The 24,445-nt window shown below is 42.0% G+C and overlaps 1 protein-coding gene across 1 annotated transcript in view; it reads right to left on the bottom strand.

Moving 5' to 3' along the window:
* Positions 1-24,163, bottom strand: part of ZCCHC4 (zinc finger CCHC-type containing 4) — a 54,699-nt gene extending 30,536 nt beyond the window's left edge. The window contains exons 1-6 of the mRNA XM_049790006.1: positions 24,037-24,163; positions 22,934-23,052; positions 20,057-20,139; positions 9,100-9,375; positions 8,008-8,088; positions 1,548-1,620 (exon numbers count right to left, since the gene is read on the bottom strand). Of these exons, the coding sequence (XP_049645963.1) occupies positions 1,548-1,620; positions 8,008-8,088; positions 9,100-9,375; positions 20,057-20,139; positions 22,934-23,052; positions 24,037-24,163 (759 nt within the window). The remainder of the gene's footprint in view (positions 1-1,547; positions 1,621-8,007; positions 8,089-9,099; positions 9,376-20,056; positions 20,140-22,933; positions 23,053-24,036) is intronic.
* Between the last annotated feature and the right edge of the window lie 282 nt (positions 24,164-24,445).

The raw sequence follows: 24,445 nt of genomic DNA, 5'->3' as shown, positions 1-24,445 counted from the left end.
TAGCAGCAGGTATAGTGATTGTTTTATGACCCACCCTGGTTTGATCCCTGGATCACATATGATCCTCTGAGCACTGCCAGGAAAGACTGAACACATGTCAGGAATCCCTCAGTATGGGGCATGGCCAACAGGCCCTACAGGCATGGCCAACAGGCCCTACAGGCTTCTTGAAGCTATCAAAACAGCTCTGGTTGAACTGTGTCATGTAAGATTACTTGGTTTTTGTTTTGCCTTTTTTGTGTGGGGAACACATAGAAAGGGTGCTAGGGCTTACACCTGACTCTGTACTTAAGGAATCACTTGTAGCAGGTACTGAGGCTAATATGGGCTGCCAGGGATTGAATCTAGGTAGGCTAGATAGTCCACAAAGCAAGAGGACTATTGCTCCAGCATCCTTGAATTTTATTTTGTGATAGAATTACTACATTGTCTACATACAAGAACATTATCAACATCCTATTGTAAGAACTATTTCAGGCCACTGACTTTTCAAATAGAAATTTTGTAAAGAATAATGTCAGATGGGCAGCACAACAGAAAGGGAGGCAGGGAGCTCTCTATCATCCCAACCTTTGGTTACCAGCACCCCTCATCAGCTTGGGTGTTACTGAAGCTGAATGTAACTGACACATCATTAGTAACCAGGGTCTACATGGGTCATTCTCACACTGTTTATAAAGGATCATTTGATAAAAAGCACAAATCCCCTTAGCTAAGACATGAAATGTATCAGTCCCCCTTTTCTCTTCCCCAAACACCAAAACAATGAACCCCAGAACTATTACTTAATGCTGTCAATCTACAAAGGAGGCCACCTTGGCCAGAGTGCAGAGTGGAGTGGGCGTGACAGAGAAAGAGCATGGGATAAAGACCTGGAAATAGACATTGAAAGGATGAGGTGGAGCAAAGAGTAGAAGATAGAGGTAAAGAAGAAGGTAGAGGCATGGGCATGGGAAGGAGGCCCCAAGGCAGAAAGGACCCATCAAGGTGTTATCTATAGGAAACCAAGTAGGTGTGAGGAGAGGAGAGATGGCAGAGCAGTCACACAGCCTTGGTGGGGGAAAAAGCTCTTTATTCTGAAAGCACAAAAGAGGATCCATGTGGTCATTCCTAGATGTTCCATAGATTCTCAGTCAATGGACTAAAATAACTATCAATAAACATTGGTCTTGTCCCAACTCAATCTAAGAAACTTTATTTATTTGATGTGTTTTTTGGGGGGCCACACCTGGCGGTGTAGGTTTACTCAGGATTTAATCCTGCCCCTGCATTCAGGAGTCACTTCTGAAAGACTTGGGGAACCATATAGTATGCCAGGGATCGAATCTGGTTTGCCTATGTACAAGACAAGCCCCTTCCGTGCTGTAGGTCCAACCCAATCTAAGAAATGTTAGGAAAGTGATTTAGGAGGCTATTTCTCTTCCTATTTCAACAGGGCTGGAGATCAAAGCCAGGGCCTCAACAAGTTAGGCAAAGGCTTTCTACAATGGACCTCTGAAGGAGAAACCTTTGGATATACTCTTCAACAGAAAAAGAATCATTCTTACCTCTCCATCAAAGAAGTGATGGTTAAACATGTTATAATGGCAAAAACTATCTTCCAGATAAAACTGTGAATACCTGTAAAATAATTTATTTATTTATTACTGGATTTACATGTTCAAAGAGAGCCAAACAATAAAACATTAGCAAAATTTGTAAAGTATAAAATCATACTTTTAATAAAACTTTCACCAATCCTTGGGCTTTGGAGGGGTAAATAATACTTTCCAAAAATATTAAGGAGTCTTTAATAATGGACATGCAACAAACTATTTCTCGGGTTTAATAAATCAGTAACATCACTGCACCTGTTTTGGGGGGCCAGAATGAGAGAACAAGTGAGGCACTTGTCATGCAGGTGGTTGATCCAGGTTAGATCTCTGGCACCTCATATGATCCCCCAAGCCCTATCAAGCATGATCCCTGAATGTAGAACCAGGAGTAAACCCTAAGCACAGTCAGGTATGACCCCCCCCAAACCAAACAAACAAACAAATCTATTTCTATGAAATAGAAGATTAAACATAAACTATCAGGTTATAGACAGATTATTATGCAATTTAAAGTTCATAACGGTTAGCAATTAAAATACATTCCAAATAGCAGTTTTATTTTTAGGATTTTGGGGTTACACCCAGTGGTGTTCAGAGACCATGTGGTACCATGTGTCAAACCAGGCCCCCTGCATGCAAAATATGTGCACAGTCTATTGAGCTTCTATCTGGCCATAATTATTTTATTTTATTTTTGGCTTTTGGGTCATACCCGGCAGCGCTCAGAGGTTACCCCTGGCTCTACACTCAGAAATTGCTCCTGGCAGGCTCGGGGGACCATATGGGTGTTGGGATTCTAACCATCATCCTTCTGCATGCAAGGCAAATGCCCTTCCTCCATGCTATCTCTCTGGCCCCTTATTTTTGGTTTTTAAGCCACACCTGTTGATGCTCCAGGGTTACTCCAGGCTATACACTCAGAATTCGCTCTTGGCTCGGGGGACCATATGGGACACTGGGGATTGAACCCAGGTCCATTCTGGGTCAGCAGCATGCAACACAAACGCCCTACTGCTACACAATCGCTCCAACCTCCCTAATTAATAATTTTAAAGAAAATATTGAATCAACATTTCTGCTCAACAGCTATGGTGTATTTTCTGCGAACAAAAAATATTTTAAAAAATTAATAAAATCCTTATCTATGGAGATTATGTTAATAAAATGTTTCTCAGTATATAAGAAAAAGAAGTATGTGCATTTCATTTTTACTGAATTAATGCCAGAAAGGGGAATATTTATTTACTGATTAAATCATTTTATTCTCCTAACATGCTATTTTAAAATGCAATCAGCAATAAATGGGAGTACCATATTTAGGTATTAACATTTTATAAATTTTTGCTAATTTACTAGGCAAATTTCATACCACACTATGGTTTAAATTTGCATTAATTTGATTCCTTGCAGAACTGAATTTCTTTATTCCTTAATTGTATTTGTATGTCTAGCTCTATATTCTCTATTTATATACACAGATCTTAATATATTATTGATTTCTGAAGACTTTGTATGATACAGAAACCTCTAATCACTAAGATTTTCAGCGTCCAAGTTTTTTTTTAATTTTAGTGGGGGAGACCATATCCATCAGTGCTCGAAGCCACTCTTTGTATAGTGCTCAGTGGTCGAGCACCATGGTGCAGAAATTGAGCTTGGAGCATCCACATGCAAAGCTTGTACTCCAGACTCTCAAATGTTCTCATGAAGAACCACAAAGGCATAAGCACTTAGCTGGGAAAGGCTCCCAAGCAGACTCATCGAGGATCCAGAACGTTTGTCTATAGAATTCATAACACAGTGAACAAAATAAAAAAAATAAATAAATCAGGGGCCATCCTTCCGTACACAACCTCCAACCCAATGATAACAGCAAAACTCTTTTGCTTCTATTTCTCCACTCTCAATGACCTTCCATCACTGACATTGTCCCCACTACATGTTAATACAGTGAATGTCTCTAGCTGATCCTCTTTCTACCTGTGTGGTGAAAAGTGCAGTTCTAGAGGATGACCTAAGTGCATAATTTAGGAGATTTTATTACAAAACCTGAGCTTCAGTTTCTTGTCTATCAGATGAAAAAATAATTAAATAATCTGCAAAAAAGCTTAATATAGTGCCAGCTACCTACAACACACTTTGAAATGTTCGGTACTGTTAGTTGAATAATTTTCAGTTATAGATTATATTTTAATGTTTCTAGTATTAGGAAACTGCCCACCAAAATTTTCTCCTATAATCAAGATACATGTATATATTTATGTATGTATGCATGTATACGAACATATACCTCACACCATTTTATATATCAATGTTAATAAAGTAGATAATCATTCAAAGGTCTTTTTCTCTTCTGCATTACTTTGAATATAAACAAAAGAAAATTAGAGAGTCAGAGTGATAACACCCGAGGTAAGGTGCTTGCCTTGCATGTGGCAGACCTGGGTTTGATCCCCAGCATACCAAACCACATGATCTGCAAGCACGGCCAGGAGTAATTCCTGAGTGTAGAATTTGGAGTCATCCCTGAGCATCACAGGGTATGGCCAACAAAACAGAAACAAACAAAAAAATAAAACAAGAAAATTACAATCTTTTTCTGGATACATCTCTCCCACTTTTTTAATTTTTTTATTGCTTCACAAGAACATAAAAGTTGTTTCTGGAAGCTAAAAGAGAAAGTTTTGTTTACATGAAATTCAGCATAGAACACTGATATAAAATTGCCAAAGGTAGAAAAAAAAATGAAATCTGAATGTTAGGGGCTGGCGCGGTGGTGCTAGAGGTAAGGCGTCTGCCTTGCAAGTGCTAGCCTAGAACAGACTGCAGTCCGAGTCCTTGGTGTTCCATATGGTCCCCCCCAAGCCAGGAACGATTTCTGAGCACATAGCCAAGAGTAACCCCTGAGCGTCAATGGGTGTGGCCACCTCCCCCCAAAAAAGAAATCTGAATGTTTATTACAATGAAATAGTCTTTAATAATTCAGCTAATTTTTTTAATATCTCAAATACTGAGCCACCTTCTCTACCCTCCCCCAAGTTTCACAAAGAGCCTGCTCCTTGGGTTTGTTCAGGGGCAGGCCAAAGTCCCATAGTACAGGCCACAAGGAAGGTTCTGGAATAAGGATGTGATCCCAGAGCAGCCACACAGAGTTTGCCTGTGACTTCCTCTCTCTAAAGAACAAGTAAGATAAAGAGTTCACCACCTCGTCCCACACAAAGAGGAAGAAAGGTGAATGTACAGTAAAGACAACATATGAAGCACAGAAACATGGCTCCCTAGCAACACTGTGTGATGCTCAGCATCTCAGTGGACTCCAGGCAGCTTCTCCTACCACTAACACAGTGCTTCTCAAATAATGGGGCGCACCCACCCGGGGGGTCGCGAGGCTCCGTAAAGAGGGGCGCGCTGTCATAACAAGCTAAGCCCCTTGTTTATGTCTCTGTATGTCCCTGGAGCTGAGAGTTGCTGTGTCCTGCTTCAAACCCCGCTTCGAAAAGCTATGCATTGCAAAACGTGCTCACTGTAGCCATTGATCCAGACATCGCCTCTGATTAAAAAATCAGCTCAAATTATTTTATATATTTTTGTTTTGCAGGTTAAAGTTTTTTTTTAATAAAGATACTATTTATAGTCATGAGGGGGGGGTGTGAAAAATGTTTTCTTCTTCCTAGGGGGGCATGACAGAAAATAATTGAGAAGCACTGCACTAACACGAGTCAACAAATTCACCTTGACTTAAACAATTGCGTGGGATGCTGATATAAGATTCCTGCTGACTTACATGAGGACATTATTCTAATATAGTAATAACATGGAAACCAGTTATTACCTTGTCAAAAAAACTGTTGTCTAACAAGACAGATGGATTAGATGGAGAAAGGGAGACAGTGAAGAAGAATAATGAGAGAAAAAAAGAACTCTAGCCACTGCAAAATTGCCAGAGAGATACAAGAACACATGGGTTACAGGCTTTGCACACCAGGTTCAATCGTCAGAACCCCTGAGTACTGCCAGTAGTACTGAACCAGAAGTAAGCTCTGAGCATTGCCAGGAATGGCTCGATACCCAAACCTAAATAAAAAAATTAAAATGTTAATAATGCAAATTTATCTCCAGAAGACCACCAAGTTTTTGTTTTTGTTTGACTGTAGGTGCAGGAACTGAACCCTAAGCCTCACCCATGTGAGACAAGCATTCCACCTCTGAGCTCATCCTGGCCCTGGAACATAACTTAACTTTTGTATCTCAGTTTTCTCATCTGGAAAACGAAGATCACAACACTGCCTATGTGTAGTGTTACTGCAAGGGTCAGTGTCCAAACAGGATTTATTTCATATGTGACAAACACACCACAATCACTAGTTACCATTGTATTAAAAGAGGCATTAAACTTGTATGTTTAACATAATACATCTATAATAACACATTGCAATTTTAAATTAAACAACAATGATAATAATCTCAGGAGCTGGGAGATAAAGTAGCGGTTACAGAGCATGCCTGGCATGCTAACTATCCTCAGCACCTCATAGCCTCTCACAGACCCTAGGGATCCCTGCGCTCAACTGGATATGGTCACAGAAGAATCAAGAACCACCGGGGAGGAGGGGGGGCAGATGCTCCTAGCACTGCAGCCCTGAGCAGCACCATATCCCCAGAGTCCTGGCACTGAACTGCCAGCTGAGTGTTGCTGGAAATGGCCCCTTGGGCTAAGCCCCCTGAACAATGTGATGGCAAAACAACAGCAGCAGTAGCAGTAGTAATAATAATGCAATAATAATGATGATAATCATAGTAATGCTTTAATAAACATACATGGCATTAAAAAAGTAACAGACATATCCATTCAATGGAATGTTATAGTCATGAAAGGAGTAAAATGTAAAATGCAATTGTACATTATGACATAGATGGGCCTGGAAAGTGTTTATGCCAAAAGAAAAATACACAAAGTCACACAGTTATGATACTATTTTCATGAAATCAGGAAAGGCAAAACCATGCAGCTAGGAAGCAGATCTGTGACTGCCAGGGGAGGTTAAAGTACTGGTTTACTTTTTTAGTGTGATGGTAATGTTCTGGAATTAAACAATGGCAGTGCTTGTAGAACAGTGAATATGCCAAAAAGTCTAATAATGTAACTTAAAAATTCTAAATTTCAGTGAAACTATAATATTTTGTAAAGGATATCTCAATTTAAAAAGAAATTGAGTTCATCTTTCAGAAGTCTGAATTATCAGTTATGGAATTCCATTTTGCTGTAGGTCATTCATGTCAAGTAGATATTAATATGCAAGTCTCACAAAGAAGGAATGAGAGTATGGATTTTACTAAGACACAGAGCTCCTTAAGTTAGATAATCTAAAGGTAGTTGGAAAATTTAAAGATAAATAAATTAGAAAGGTTATATATTTTACTATATTTTTATACTTAAAAACTTATGTGGGAGGCTGGAGCAGTGGCGCAGCAGTAGGGCATTTGCCTTGCAAGCAGCTGACCTAGGATGAACCGAGGTTCGGTCCTCTGGCATCCATTATGGTCCCCCGAGCCAGGAGCTATTTCTGAGCACACAGCCAGGAGTAAACCTAAGTGTCACTGGGTGTGACCCAAAAACCACATATGTGGGGGATAGGAGAAATAGTATAGGTTATCTTGCATGCTTTCAACCCCAGTTCAGTATCTGGTACCCCATAAAGTCCCTCAGTTCTACCAGGAGTGATCCCTGAGCACATAGTCAGGAGTAAGCCCTAAGCACTGCCTGGTATGGCCGCAAAATCAAAACAAAAAACACTTGCCATATTTTTTGGGAAAAAAGAATATATAATTTCACACATTCTCTCTAAAAAATATGTAACCACCGGAGGGAATTTAAGGTATCATATTTATTGGTCATATCAGCTGCCACTTATTTCAACCCTTTCCCATAAAGCTCAGCCCAGTGCTAATCCTCTACCCTGCCTATTCCCTAGTCAACAATCCTTTTTACTCCAAATGATGGCCAGTGCAACACAACACACACACAGCATATAGCAAGAAATGCCTATCACCTTTACAACATCAGGATGAACTCAAGTGCTAGAGATGCAGAACCATCTTCGGAAAAAGAAGTGGATGAGAAGAAAGTTGGTTCCATGGGAATTTAGGTCTAAAGTATAAGCAAAAGATAACTAGCCACATTCGTAAAGAAGTAAGACTGCTACCCAGTCTGAAATACAGACAATAGCACTTTTGAGTTTATATGAGTACAAAGCTATTATGACCAGTCACCATGTCTGAATGCATGAGTGACTGAAGAGTGAATTAAAGGTAATAAACAATGAAAGAGAAGAAAATACTGAAAGAGAAGACAATGAAGGGGAATATTATATACTTTGTATGAAGAACATATTACTGTGTTTTATAAACCTACCGAAAATCAATATCCAGCAGAAGGCTTTTCATGTGTGGCTGCTTCTCACCCAATGCGCTCTGCCTGATCAGCTCGTGCAACCTACAGCAGTCAGTGAAAGGAGTGAAATGAATAGGAATGAAAAATGCCAGAGGTAGTTAACCAAGCAAACAACAAAAAAACATCTGTGTTCACTTAATATTTCTAATTTTTCAGTGAAACACTAGCAAAACTGGCAGATAAAATCAAAGGCTGTAGTTTCACAAACACTTTACAAAGGGCCTGACACATTACAACCTAGAATGATCAACAGCAACTTAGAGCAGTAAGCATTACCAATCAACTTTAAAACCTATGAAGGTCTCTCTGAAATGCAATATAGGTTTGTGAATCCTTAAGATGAGATCCAGGGCCAGAGTGAGAGCATGGCAGTTAGGGTGCTTGCCCCGAATGCAGCCAACCCAGGTTTAATCGCCTCACATTCCATATGGCCCTGGGCACCTCTAGGAGTAATTCCTGAGTGTAAAGTACTCCTTGAAGGGGTCTCAAACTCGGGCCTGTGGGCCACAAACGGCCCTTCGTACATTTTGTGGCCCTGCCCTAGAGGAATCTTTTTTGTTTTGTTTTGTTTTAGTTGTTTGGGTCACACCCCCCAAAGTTCAAGGCTTACTACTGACTCTGCACTCAAAGATTACCCAGACTTTGCCTCCTGCGGCCCCCAGGTAAATTGAGTTTGAGACCTTTGTGACTCAAGAGTAACCCCTTAGGGAGTGGAGCAAAAAGCACAGTGTGTAGGGCATTTGCTTTGAACATAGCTAACCCAGGTTCGATCCTCAGCATCCCATTAGGTCCCCTGAGCCTGCCAGGAGTAATTCCTGAGTACAGAGACAGTAGTAACCCCTGAGCACAGGCAGGTATGACCCAAAAGGATTAAAAGGTCTGGCCCCCAAACCAAACAAAGAAACAAAAAAAGAGATCTCCATACTGCCTAGACCCCTAGTGTATCTAGAGCTTCATGTTCCTTCCCATGCTTATGGGGTGAATAGACCTGATACTCTTTTCTTACAGTTTAAAAGCAGTGATAGATGTTTTCCTATAAATCAGACACTCTACCTTGGTGTCCCTACACATAGGACCCTTCTAAATCCAAGACTGGAGAGAAGTTTGACCAAGAACTGGCAGCTCCGATCAGCAAACAAATACTGAGCATTTGTCTTCTTGTTTTCCAAGGGATAAAGGAGGTGACTGGGTCTTCGTAACTGGGTGACAGAAATGTCTCCCACCACCTGGTGCTCCTCATGCTGTTCCCACTCATCCTGTAGCAACAGCTGCTGGCAGCTTCGGCAAAACTTCCTTTGTGACAAGGGCAACTCGATAAACTTCAAATACCTTCAAAACACAAGCAAGCACACAAATCAATCCATTCCAAGTGTGTTGTTTTTAATCACTAACTTTTTTTTTGGTTATTGTCAGTATCCCCACAGTATTTTTTTGTTTGGTTGGTTTTGGTTTTGGAGTCACACCCAGTGGTGTTCAAGGGTTATTCCTGGATCAATCACTCCTGGCAGGCTCAGGGGACATCTAGGATACCGGGAACCAAGCCCAGGTGGGCTATATGCAAAACACACACCCTACTCATTGTGCTATCAATCTGGCCCCATGTTTTTGTTTCTGTATTTTTATAAATGAGTTATTTAATTGCATCATCATTAGCTAGACAGTTACAAAGTTGTTCATGATTGAGGTTCAGTGCATGCAATGTACAACACCCCTCAAATACCCCCCAAATATTATTATTTTCCAAAGAAGCCTACACGAAAGAAGCCAAGCTAAGAAAAATTGGTGCAGTTTTGGGTTAAACGTGATGCCTGGCAGCCTTCCGACCAAGTGGAAAAGAATAGGCTGTTTCATAAGAATTGAGATGCTCCAATTTAGTCACTGAATGAAGATCAATATCCACTTAAAATGTGAATATATTACTCAAACAACTTAGCAGTAATAGAGTCTACCCGCACACTGGAATTTATTGACAAATCTATGTGTTTTACCTGTGAAGTGTTAAACAGGCAGGCTCAGTGTGACAGTCATTTTAAAATGAGGAATTAAGATCGTTCTTCAAGTCCTTATGGCATACTTAGTGAGAAAAATCACCTCCCAGAAGAAAAAAATACTCCAATAAAGCTCCTCGATCCTTCACAGCACCAAAGGAGAAGCTCAGCCTCTGACAGCAGGATCTTCTGAGCCACAGAAAACACTAGACAGGATGCCCAGCTGCTTTTTGGTTTATTTGGTTTGCATTTGGGTTTGGGGACCACACCTGGTGGTGCTCAGGCATTACTCCTGGCTCTGTGCTTGGGAATTACTCCTGACGGGCTCAAGGGGTACCTTATGGGATACAGGGGATCAAACCTGGGTCACCCTATCCGCTGTGCTATCTATCACTCCTGCCCCCAGCTGGGTTTGTTGGCAAACTGCCCTTCCCTCGGCTTCATGTCCCCGCTTTTCTTTTGTCCTTTTTTCATTTTGTGGGAGATGATTCAAGATGTAATGTCTTAAAATTTGCTGATGGTGTGGATGCACCACTCGCTCTACAGTCAGAATGGGAATCCAGAGGGAAATGAAGCAAGACTTACAAGGCTCAGGGAGAAGCTCAGAAATCTCTCCACCCAGTGGCTACTCCGAGAGGCAGGAAAAGACTCTCAGAGCTGGAGATGACTGAATCCATCTGACGCCAATGGAGCTGTCCATGGCACTGAACTATGGCTGAAACTGCATGGGAAAACTGTCCACTTCCAGAGAGTCCAACTAGGTTTTAAACAGTTATTTATTTATTTGTTTATTTATTTATTTATTTAATCTCTAAACACAGTTTCTACTCCAAAACACTCCAGGCAGTGACAAATAGATATGCTACATGATCACAGCAAGAAATCAGCTTAGGATGCTATCATTTAAATGTTCCTATTTCCAAAAGACACATGAAAAAGTGCTCCACATCACTAATCATCAGGGAGATGCAAATCAAAACAACGATGAGATACCACCTCACACCCCAGAGAATGGCGCACATCACAAAGAATGAGAATAAACAGTGTTGGCGGGGATGTGGAGAGATAGGAACTCTTATCCACTGCTGGTGGGAATGCCATCTAGTTCAACCTTTATGGAAAGCGATATGGAGATTCCTCCAAAAGCTGGAAATCGAGCTCCCATACGATCCAGCTATACCACTCCTAGGAATATACCCTAGGAACACAAAAATACAATACAAAAACCTCTTCCTTACTCCTATATTCATTGCAGCACTATTTACCATAGCAAGACTCTGGAAACAGCCAAGATGCCCTTCAACAGATGAATGGCTAAAGAAACTGTGGTACATATACACAATGGAATATTATGCAGCTGTCAGGAGAGATGAAGTCATGAAATTTTCCTATACATGGATGTACACAGAATCTATTATGCTGAGTGAAATAAGTCGGAGAGAGAAAAATGCAGAATGGTCTCACTCATCTATGGGTTTTAAGAAAAATGAAAGACATTCTTGCAATAATAACTTTCAGACACAAAAGAGAAAAGAGCTGGAAGTTCCAGCTCACCTCAGGAAGCTCACCACAAAGAGTGATGAGTTTAGTTAGAGAAATAACTACATTTTAAACTGTCCTAATAATGAGAATGTATGAGGGAAATGGAGAGCCTGTTTAGAGTACAGGCGGGGGTCGGGTGGGGAGGAGGGAGACTTGGGACATTGGTGATGGGAATGTTGCACTGGTGATGGGTGGTGTTCTTTACATGACTGAAACCCAAACACAATCATGTATGTAATCAAGGTGTTTAAATAAAAATAAATAAATAAATGTTCCTATTTCTATGATAACTGTTCTTCACAGTTTTATCTATGACTAGAAAGCAAAGGAAGAGAGAGGAGGAGAGACAGATGAGAAGAAACTTGCCAAGCTACTCAAAATAAGAATGCAGTAAGGCTAGATATTGAGAGAATTCAGTGGGCACAAGGGCAGGGGGCTCCTGAGACAAGGATGGTAAGAAATGGGAGCTCTGATGGTGGATCTGGAGTTGGAATGAATTTATCATAGACAGTACAGTAAAACTGCAAATCATGATGGCTAAAAACAAAATAAACAAAAACAGATAATGGTTTCGGAGCCACACCGGGTGGTACTCAGGCTTTATTCCTTGTTTTGCTCTAGGAAATCTCTCCTGGTGGGGCGTAGGGGAGCATACGGGATGCTGGGGATCAAACCCAGTTAGCTGTGTGCAAGGCAATTACCCTACCTGCTATATTCTCTCCAGCCCCTTTATCTGATTTCTCTGTAACCTGTTTTTCTTTTTTTTTTCTTTATCTTTATTTAAACACCGTGATTACAAACATGATTATAGTTGTATGATTACAGTCATGTAAAGAGCACCCCCCTTCACCGGTGCAACATTCCCACCACCAATTTCTGTAACCTGTTTTTCAACAGTTTTGTATGAATCTTTTTATTTCAAGGGGTTGCCTTTGTGTGTATTTGGGAAAGCACCAAAGATTGGTGTTTAGACCACAGCTGTCACCTGTAGATCTCACCTGTGTACCCAAGTTCCACAACCTTGGCTAAGAGTGAACTGAACCACAGAAACCACATGAGTGAAAGGGAGCAAATCCTGAGGGGCACCACAGCCAAAGGTGTGACCACCACAATCCAAAGCAGGGATCCTCAAACTATGGCTGGCGGGCCACATACGGCCCACCCAGGACATTTATCCAGCCCTCCTGGCATTTTTTTTTCACTGCTGCCTGTCCTGCTTAGCTGCCAACTTGTCCTGGGCTGCAGTGTGCATGTATGGGATGTGCACTCCACTCTCCTCCTCCCCTCCTCCTCCCTATCTCTTGACTCTTCCTCTCAGTCTCAGGCAGAAGGGTCTGAAACTATGGCCCATAGGTCCACTATTGTTCATAATTCGTTTTTTGTTTTAAACACTAGTCTGGCCTTCCAACAATCTGAGGGGCAGTGAACTGACCCCATTTAAAAAGTTTGCGAGGGTCCAGAGCAATAGCACAGCAGTAGGGCATTTGCCTTGCATGTTGTCAATCCAGGATGAAACTCGGTTCGATCCCCGGTGTCCCATATGGTCCCACGAGCCAGGAAGTGATTTCTGAATGCATAATCAGGAGTAACCCCTAAGCTTTACCGCGTGTGGCCCAAAACAAAACAAAAAAAATTTGAGACCCCCTGAAATGGGTGACCCCAGCAAGCACCACAGTAAAGACACCAAGCATATATTAGCCACCCCCACCCCCCACCCCCGGCCCCATGACATCAGCAACAATGAAGGAAAAGATAAAAAAATAAAATGGTGCCCAGGAGCTAATCAGAAAAATGTGACTACTGACTACATACTATATAATATTAAGAATTTCTTGGCATTTTATACTGTTATGATTATGATTTTTTAAATAGGACTTTCTTTGTAAGATACACAGTATTTTAAGGACAAAATATATGTAACTTAGGGCCAGAGAGACAGTACAGCGAGTAGAGTGCTTGCCTTGCACGCAACTGACCTGGGCTTGATCCTGGCATCCCATAATGGTCTCCTAATCCCACCAGGAGTGATATCTGAATGCAGAACCAGGAGCAAGACCTGAGCACCCCAGGGTGTAGCCTCCAAACAAACAAACAAATACACAAAGTAGAGGCCAGAGTAATAGGACAGCAGGAAAGGCACTTGACTTGCACGTGGCCACCCCAGGTTTGATCTCTGGCACCTCATGCCCTGAGCCTGCCAGTAGTGATACCTCAGTGCAGAGCCAGGAGTAAATCCTGAGCACTGTTGAATGTAACACAAAAATTAAAAATAGTTTTCAAATAAAAATATAATTAATACATGTTCGCATGTATGTTTTTTTGACCTAGAATCATATCATCTACATAGGAATTAATCACCAGCAATGATATTTTCAGAAATACAAAGAGATCAAAACTATTTTAAGCCCGGGAGCAAACTCAGGGATTAAGACAACTGCTTGCACAAGCTGACCCCAGATCAATCCCCAGCATGAACCTGTGTTCCTACAGTGTAGCTGCGTTCAGGTACAGCTATGAGTGACCTGTGAGCATAGAGCCAAGAGTAAGTCCTAAGCAAGAGTCCTAAGTCCTAAGCACTGTTAAGTATGGCCCCCAAACAAAACAAAAATAAATAATTTACATTCTCAAGTAATAGTTACACCGTTGTGCAGACCAAGTGCACACAAGAAAGAATTGTTAGTCTCAAACTAAAAACATATTAAGAGAATAAGCAATTACCATAAACTTTTAAAAAAAAGTTTTCTAGGACCAGGAAGGTGGCGCTAGAGGTAAGGTGTGTCTGCCTTGCAAGTGCTAGCATAGGATGGACCTCGGTTCGATCCCCCTGTGTCCCATATGGTACCCCAAGCCAGGGGCGATTTCTGAGTGCCTCGCCAGGAGTAACCCCTGAGCGTCAAATGGGTATAGCCCCCCAAAAAAAGTTTTCTTTTTTCTTTTGCTTTTGTTTCGTTTTTATTTTGGGGTCACACCCAGTGATGCTCAGGGATCACTCCTGGTGATGATCCTATGTAGGGTGCCAGGGTCAGCAAGATCAACTGACCCTGTGGCAGCTGCATGCAAGGCATGTGTCCTACATGTTATACTCTCTTCAGATTCATTCTCATTTTTTTAGAGGAATAACAAATTTAGAACTTTTTATTACAAAGGAAACATCAGAGTGTCAATTATATAGGAATGTCATAACATCCGAAATATTATGTTTCAGAAGCTGAAACTTGTACTCCTCCTTCCAAACCTGTCCGGATACCTTGTCCTGAGACTTTACTGATTGGCTAAGGTACAAGTCTGTTGTACTGGGTCTGACTTTCCAGAGTGTTCACTTGTATCAAAACTTGTATATCAGGGGCCGGGCAGTGGCGCTGGAGGTAAGGTGCCTGCCTTGCCTGCGCTAGCCTAGGACGGACAGCGGTTCGATCCCCCGGCGTCCCATATGGTCCCCCAAGAAGCCAGGAGCAACTTCTGAGCGCATAGCCAGGAGTAACCCCTGAGCGTCACAGGGTGTGGCCCAAAAACCAAAAAAAAAAAAAAAAAAAACTTGTATATCATAGTTGCAGTGTACAATCTTTAACTACATCCCAACTCTGTTACTTTCATGGCAAGATCTTTTTTTTTTTTTTTTTTTTTTGGTTTTTGGGCCACACCCGGCGGTGCTCAGGGGTTACTCCTGGCTGTCTGCTCAGAAATAGCTCCTGGCAGGCACGGGGGACCATATGGGACACCGGGATTCGAACCAACCACCTTTGGTCCTGGATTGGCTGCTTGCAAGGCAAACGCCGCTGTGCTATCTCTCCGGGCCCATGGCAAGATCTTTGTGAACTGTCAACAGAGACCGGGCACATACATGACCGACAGAAGGTTGGCTGGGTCAAGGGATCTGGCAACAAAATACAAAGTCATGCATCACTGATAATTCAAGACGTTGGCAATCATGGTATTGTATGATATACCGCCAAGATTCAGCAGCACCCATTAGAAAACTCTTGAGATGATGGCCCCTCTAAGTTTTTTTGTTTTTTTGTTTTTTTGGGGTTTTTTTGTTTTGTTTTTTTTGGTCACACCTGGCAAAGTTTAAGCGCTCCTGGCTGGCTCGAGGGGTGGGGGGGCACATATGGAATGCTGGGATTCGAACCACCATCTTTCCGCATGCAAGACAAATGCCCTACCTCCATGCTATCTCTCTGGCCCTAACATAGGATCTTTTGAGAATTCCTTAATCATATATTAGCCAGTATTGCAATGTTCTAATTAATATGAATTTTAAAAATTGTTTATTATCAAGGAAACTCACTCTGGCAATACAAAGACAGGAATATTTAGCCCCAGACTAACATATCAGTATGCAGGGAAACAAGAGCAACTTGGAGTTTCTTACCAAGTTTAACTAAATCTCTAAAATTCTTACACAATAACCTTTAAAAAATGCTTATCAAATAAGTGGTACGACACAGTACAAAACTGTAGATATTAAGGCCATAACCTTGTAAAACAAATAAAACTTGGCAGGGACAGGCAAAAAGCCAAGAGGAAATATTGTAAACTGGCCTCAGTGAAGGACTCAAAGAGAGAAAACAGGTATGTTTTTCTACTTCCTGCATCTTTGATTTCACCTGTTAACGTATATAAAATCTTACATTGTATCTCTATGTCTTGCATGAAACCATTTTACATCATATATCAATTACTATCTTTTATGTCTTGTGGGGTTTTTTTTTGGGGGGGGAGTTGATTGTTTGGGGAGCCATGATTCAACAGTGCTAAGGGTTTATTCCACTAAGAAACTTAAGAAAGACATTTTTACTTTTTTTTTTTGGGGGGGGGCCCACAACCAGGGGTTACTCCTGGCTCTATGCTCAGAAATCATTCCTGGCAGGCTCAGGGGACCATATGGGGTGCAGGGGCTTGAACCTGGGTCCTTTCCGAGTCGCCTCCATACAAGGCAAGTGCCCTACAGCTGTGCTATTGCTCCAGCCCAAGAAAGACATTTTCACTAGAACCTTGTCTTCCTTCAAAACTCAGGAGCCCAAAGGGAGAGAGCAGGGGGAGTCGGGGGAGACAGATCCAAGGGCCAAAGTACATGTTGTGCTGAACCAGGTTCAATCCTTGGGACTGTGGGAGATTCCCAAGCAGAGTGGCCCAAATAGAATTTTTAAGTAAAAACAAGTAAAAACCAGAGAGGGTGGAGCAATAGTATAGCAGATAGGACACTTGTCTTGCATACGACCAGCCCACGTTTGATCCTTGGCATCCCACATGGTTCCCCAAACACCAACAGTAGTAATCTCTGAGTGCAGAGCCAGGAGTAACCCTTGAGAACCACCAGATGTAGCCCAAAAGCAAACAAGCAAGAACAAATAAAACAAGTAAAAGCCAGAGGGCCAGTGTGATCGTACAATTGGTTGAGCTTGAGAACAGAAAACCTGGGTTCATTCCCCAGTTATACATATGCACCCCCCAGCCCCAAGCCCTGCCAGGAGTGACTCCTGAACACATATCCAGGACTAAGCTCTGAGCACTGCTAAATGCAGTCTCCAAACTAAAACAAAGTGGAAAGAACAAGTAGATACCAACGGCTGGGGAGACCAGACCACTCAATGGACTGAAGTACCAGGCATGCAAAAGGCCCTGAGTTGAATCTCCACTACTTGGAGGCCTCCTGGGTACTACACTGTAAATAAGTGAACCCAGCATAGCCAGCGAGGCCCTCTCCCCCTAAAGTGAGTCCAAACTGGACTAGCAGTTCGTAAGGAAGCACAGAGATCTATGGAATCAGAGCTAAGCAAGAAAACAAAGCTCTGGCCCAGGTCTCAGCCAGTCAGAAAACAATTTCAACAATGCAGACTTAAAACCAAATAAACAGATGTTTAGAGCTTTGGGAAGTGTTTTGGCTTTTCTTAGTATTTTAAAAGAAGAAACATGACAATACACATTCATGACACCAGACTCACTAATAGAGTTTTAACTATGTCACCCAAAGAACAAGCAACCTAATAAACAAATAAACAATAATAAGCAACCTAAATAAATAATAAGCAACCTACATAATAGGAAACCTAAATAAACCTATTAAGCAACTTTAATAAACCGATTTTGTTTGAAACTAAAAATGCCTGTGTGTCCAAAGGCAGCAGCAAAAAAGTGTAAAACAATATACAGAGAGGAAGAAAGTATTTCCAAATCATCTATCCAATAAAAGTATAATATTTAGAAAAAAAGAATTCCTGCCACTAAACAAAGATGATCCAACCTTATAAAAATGAACAAAGGATTTGAACAGACTTTTCTCAGAAGAAAATGTGCCGATGACCAACAAATTCTCAATGAAAAGATGTTCAAGACCTCATACATTCTGTGTACCATCAGTAATTTGTAAATAAAAATCTTTCCCACAATAAGATATTACAAGTACTAAGATAGCCATAAAGAAAAAAGAAAAAAACTCAACAACACAAAGACAGCAATGGAGGTTTTCAGGTACTTTGCAGTGTAAAGGTGAAGAAAGTGTGTACACGAAACACTAAAAATTAGGATGGTACAGTGGATAGGGTGCTTGTCTTCCATGCAGTTAACTCAGGTTCAATCCCCTGCAATCCATATGATCTTCTGAGCACAGAGTTGGATTAAGCCCCACTACCAGAGCATGTACATACACACACACACACACACACACACACACACCACACACACACACACACACACCAAAAACACTTAGCAAATATCTACCTAAACTATACTAGCCATTAATGTTTTTTTTTTTTTTTAACAAAGTGATGCAAGATATGGAGCAATTTCTTGGGATTAGACAATTTAGTATACTCCCAGCCTGTAACTGGTCTTATGGCAGGATGCTTCATGGGCAAGGTCTCCCTGGTGTTAGGGCAAAAGTTTTCCCTTTCAATTTTCCCATCTTTTGCTGCCCCTATGCAAAACAAAAACAAAAACAAAAACACTGCCCCACATACACACACTTTCCTTTGTTTTCCTTTTTTCTTTTCTTTTTTTTTTTTATCTCTTATCTTTTAAATAGGGGCTCCGATCTTTTTCATAGAAAGCTTGGGACACGGATTACTTTGTCTTACCATATATCTCTGCATTTGTCTATAAAACTAAGAAGAAAGAAAAAAAGAAAGGCTGGGGGCCAGGGCCGAGTGGTCTCAGATGCATAGGTGGGGAAAAAATAAAGGACAGACTAAATATCCTCAAAGTCAATGACAATAGAATAAAGAGACCTAAACTTTATTTTTTTCTTGATATCTTTATTTAAACACCTTGATTACAAATATGATTGTAGTTGGGTTTCAGTCATGAAACAATCTAAACTTAAATGGGCTTGTTATGCTGGCAGGCCTTGGGGGTGAAGAGTGGTGGTATAGGATACATTCTAGGATCAATGGTGGTGGGAATGGCCCAGACCCACTGTATATCTCAAATTCAACTATGAAGGAATCTGTAGATCACAATGGTTTCAATAAAATAAAATAAACATATGGAATAATCTGAACCTCTGAATGCTGATGATAGTGGATCTACACAATGGTGTAGCTACTGTGGAAGTTTAAACTGCTGCTCAGAAAAATAATACAGAATAATACAGAATAACAGACTAAGAAAACCACATGTTCTAGTAATCCCTCTCCTAGATCCATACACAAAAGAACAGGAAAAGGAAGACAACACAGATTTCTACATACAAATGCTCCACATAATTACAGTAGAAACAACCCAGTGTCCACTAATGGATGAATCGATAAACAACATGTGCTACAGATACAGAATGAAAGATATTAGTCAGTCATAAAAAGAACAAAATCCTGTATATAAGCTATAACATGTGCAAACAAACATTGTATGAGTCTACTTAAATGAGGTACCTAGAAAAGTTAAATTAATAAAAACTAAAAGTATACTACAGTTAACCAGAGTTTGGAAGAGGTGGTTGAGATAATGCTTTTAGAAGATATGAAAATAATTTTGGGAATATACAATGATGAGGATGGTCCAATATTGTGAACAAAATCAGTACCAGTGTATTGCACCAAGATTGCACCAAAACAACTAAACTTTTGGGAGAGAGGTTTGGGGTTATTTCTAATAGTACTTACTCCTGGCTCTGCTCTCAGGGACCATACTGGGGATCAAAACTAGGCTGGCTTCATGCAAGTACTTTACCCCCTATACTATCACTCTATTCCACAATAAGAAATTAAAACAGGGGCTGGAGCAATTGCACAGCAGTAGGGCATTTACCTTGCACACAGCTGACCTGGGACGAATCCAGGTTCGATCCCCAGCATCCCAAATGGTCCCCCAAGCCTAACAGGGGCAATTTTTGAGAGCAGAGCCAGGAGTAACCCCTAAGCACCATTGTGTGTGGCCCAAAAACAAGCAAACAAAAAAATTAAAAGCCAAATGAAAGTATATTTAAAAGCATAGATGAACATTAAAGCACAAAGCCTTCAATAACCTTGACATTGCCACAGTACCTTTCCACACACTGTGTTCGGGACAGAGGTGGCTGACATCTTCGATTATGAGCTTCCCGTGCAGCAAGTCTTGCTTCCGATAGCTGAAAGAGTAAAAGGGAACAACCTACATCATGGAAACTTGGAAATGTGTTGCCTTCTAAAAATCAGGCATCCCATTCTGCTATCCAAAAAAGAAGCCCATACAACCTAAACCACACCAAAAAGCATTCATTTCAGAGCAAGGTACATTCAACTGGGAAAATCCAAGAGCCAGCTGCAGCAATACAAGGATGTAAAAGCAGGGAGGGAGGAATGGACACAGGGTCTGCAGATGAGCAGTGCAGAAGGCTGTTTTCCAATAAACATAATACAGCTGACATGTCTCTAGTCCAAACATGCAGACACTAATGAGAGGTGAGGTCATATGGATACCAAACTCAAAATGGCATCTCTCAAAAGATGTTAATGCAACTGTTTAAATAAAAAGAAGGGAAGCCAAAGAAATAACACAGCAGGTAGGGCATCGCCTTACATGCAGTTGTCCCAGGTTCAATCTTCAGCTTCCCATATGGTCCCCCCAAACTGTCAGGAGTAATTTCTGAACATAGAGCCAGGAGTAACCCCTGATCACCACTGACTGTGGCCCCAAACGCAAAACCAAACAAACAATAAAAAGAGGATGGTGCTTTTCTAAAACACTGGAATAATCACAGGCCAGGATTTTTATTTTCCTTTTTCCAGTGCCCCCTTCGCTCCTAAGAGATCTGAGAAGAGGATTATCCTAGATTCTTCAGGAAAAAAAACCTCTATTAGCAAATGGATGATGAGCCACTCAATGCTAACACCAAGAAAGTTCCAAGAAAACAAGTCTGGGGCCACAGAGATAGCATGGAGGTAAAACATTTGCCTTGCATACAGAAGGATGGTGGTCGAATCCCGGCATTCTATATGGTCCTCCGAGCCTGCCAGGCGTGATTTCTGAGCATAGAGTCAGGAGTAACCCCTGAGCACTGCCGGATGTGACCCAAAAGCCAAAAAAAAAAAGAAAGAAAGAAAAGAAAAGAAAACAAGTCTATGGACCAGAGTACAGTGGTGGGTAGAGTACTCCTCATTTTACTTGCAAACAATCACCCCAGAGTCAATCCCCAAAAGCCCATATGATCCACCAAGGCCCACCAGGAGTTCTCCTTAAGCAGAGAGCCAAGAGTAAACCCAGCACAGTTGGGTGTGGCCCTAAAACAGCAACAACAACAAAAATGAACTATTTGAGACAGAAGTTTAAGAAATCAATAGTCAAGTTTAGAATAAATGTAAACTCCAGCCTCTCCAGTCAAAACAAAATACCCACATAGTATCTTCAACAGAGGTTCCTCTCTGTCTGAGGGATTGTTCAAGGGAAGGTACTAAAGCGCATACTTTGCATGCAAGTATGGACTGATTCTAAGAACTTTGACAAGGCTCTTTAGTACTCCAATACTTAGTCCAAAAAAGCCTCTGAGCACCAAAAGGTGTGACCCCCAACAAAAGTAGATTATCTCCTGTAAAGTTACAGTGATATTTGAAGGTTTGTTTGTGGCGGTGGTGCTGCATACTTGTCTTAGCAGTACAGAGGAGGGGGCCATCAAAGATTGTCTGTCTGTGTGTCACTAGTTCAGGGCTCAAGGATGTGATGCAACTCATATCCTGATCATACCAGGTGGCTGTGGAGGCCACCAGTGCTGCACCTCAGGGTCCATATGGAGGTTACGAATCAGAGTGGCATCCCATCCAGGGAATAACCAGGCCTAATCCTGCAATCCTGCTTATCTTCTGAGATAAGGCGCACTCAAGGTGGAAGGGCTAGAGTGATATAGCACAGCAGACAGGGCAATTGCCTTGCACATGCCAATCAGGGTTCTTTTCTTTTTAGTTTTGTTGTTTTTTCTTGGGGGGTGGTCACACATGGTGATACTCAGAAGTTACTCCTGGCTCTGCGTTCAGAAATCACTCCTGGCTTGGAAGACCATATGGGATGCCAGGGATCGAACCCACATCTGTCCTTGGTCAATTGTGTGCAAGGCAAATGCCCTACCACTGAATACCACTCTGGCCCCAACCGAGGTTCTATCCCCGGCACCTCATATGGTCCCTGAGCACCACCAGGAATGATTCCTGAGGACAGAGTCAGGAGAAAGCCCTGAGCATTGCTAGGTGTGGCCTGAAAACAAAATTAAGAATCAAAGTGATTCTAAGATTTGCAAGGCCTTTGAAGTTTTTATTGGTTGTGATAGCTCCAAAAAACAGCCACATACAAGCCAAGAGCAATTATCTGCAGATAAGCTGTTTGCCTGCACTCCGACGAGCCTCAGTTTGATTTCGTATCCCATCTGGTCCTCTGAGCCCACTAGAAGCGATCCCTGAGAACAGAGCCAGGAGTAACCCTCCGCACAGTCACGTGTGGCCCCAAAACAAAAATAAAAGGTCACAAATATCAAAATATACATTAGCCAAAAGTTGCTATACTGTTGAATGTCGGGTTGAATCTTCCACAGTCCCCAGTGGAGAAAGGGGAATCCCATACCCCCTATTTGGGTAGGACAGGAGAAGTTGGTCCAGTAGTAATTCCCAGCAATAAATAATCCACATAAACATGAAGGTTTTAGCAGGTAAGAAACTCACATTGCAAGCTGTTCAACCATTAGCTAGTCGCTCCATCACGTGGAACCACAAGCCTGGATGACAGTCCCCAGCTAAGGTCTCCTGACTAGCATTTATTGAGATCAAAAAACCAAGCCCCACCTCCCAAGAGGAGGGGGAAAAGTCAGATGAAAGGCAATGGGGAAACAAGACCAAGGGAAAACAATTAAGATACAAATGAGGACTAAATCAAAGGCCTCTATTTACATCACACTATACCTTTTCATCTTCCCACTGGAAAAAATTACAGTCTTTTCTATCTCTACAAGCTGAGCAGGCATAAAACCTCCGTGCTTCTTCTTTCCCTTGGATCACTTTCACAAAGAGAAGAGTGGGTCCTAGTTCCAAAAGAGGACAGAACATGTCAAAAAAAAAAAAAAAAAAGCGTCATCTACACCAAGTTCCTAGTGCTCACCAGCCTAACATAAAAATTTCGTTTTATGCGTAATTGTGTGCCTTTTAGCAATATTCTCATAATGAAACCCACTATTTAAAGTACATTTCTTTCTCTCCTCCACCCCAACCTATTAACATGTAGGCACTGAGTACTTTAGAAATAATTTTTGAAAATGGTTATAAAGAAAACACTATTATTGGTCGGAAGGATAGTACAGAGGATAGGGTATTTGCAATACACGCTGTTTGACCCGGGTTTGACTCACAGCATCTCATAAAGTTCCTGAAGCCTTCCAGAGTGCAGAGCCAGAAGTTAATCACACACACACACACACACACACACACACACACACACACACACACACATCCAGAGCGCAGAGCCAGAGTGCAGAGCCAGAAGTTAATCACACACACACACACACACACACACACACACACACACACACACACACACACACACACACACACACACACACATCCAGAGCGCAGAGCCAGAAGGCCTGAGGACAATCAACTGTGAGCTACACACACACACACAGCCTGCTAGGAGTGATCCAGAGTGCGCTACTGTCATCTACATGGCTCAAGACTTGGGCCCAGAGATCAGACACCTCAGCCTTTCAGTGAAATCTGACCTATTAGAAATGGACACACACTCTTGGGACAAGCTAAGAGAAAACCTGGCTTTAAAAACAAAACAAACAAAAAAAAAAAAGTGAAGTGGGGTGCGGTGCTCTGAAACCCAAAGTGCAAACGTGGGAACATCAAGGGAAGATGCAAAGTCCTGAGAAAGTAGCTTTTGTCCTAAACGTCGCCCCGGGTGGTGGAGTGACAGGCCCATCCCGGAGCCCGCCAAGCCCTGTTTCGGCACGTTCGGCGGCCCCTGGCCCCTGACGCCTGACAGGTCGAGCCCGACGCGGACCCACCGTGCGGACACAGCGGGGCGGGGGCGGCGGGCTGGGAAGGGAGCGCGACTTCCACTCCAGTGCTCCCCTGCAGAGCCAGGTTCCCCTCGGTCCGCACAGACCCAAGTCGCTCCCTGGGGGCCGCCATCTTTCCGCCGCCTTCCCGAGAGCCTCGGCAGGAGCCTCGGCCGGAGAGAGTGCCGCCGCCGCCGCCGCCGCCGCCGCCGCCCTCCACCAGCCGGAGTTACAGCGTCCCCGCGCGCTTTGGAGGGCCGCGCCCACAAATAGTCGCCGCCCCATCAGGTAATTTGCTGGATCAAGTCTGAGACATAAAGGATTCTCAAATAAAATAAAATAAAATAAAATAAAATAAAATAAATAAAATATAAAATAAAAAATAATAAAATAAATTAAAATAATATATAAATAT

This window comes from Suncus etruscus, chromosome 16, assembly GCF_024139225.1.
Source record: "Suncus etruscus isolate mSunEtr1 chromosome 16, mSunEtr1.pri.cur, whole genome shotgun sequence".
NCBI classification, from domain to species: domain Eukaryota; kingdom Metazoa; phylum Chordata; class Mammalia; order Eulipotyphla; family Soricidae; genus Suncus; species Suncus etruscus.
Note: the sequence above shows the minus strand (reverse complement) of the source record. Positions and strands in the feature narration are given on the sequence as shown.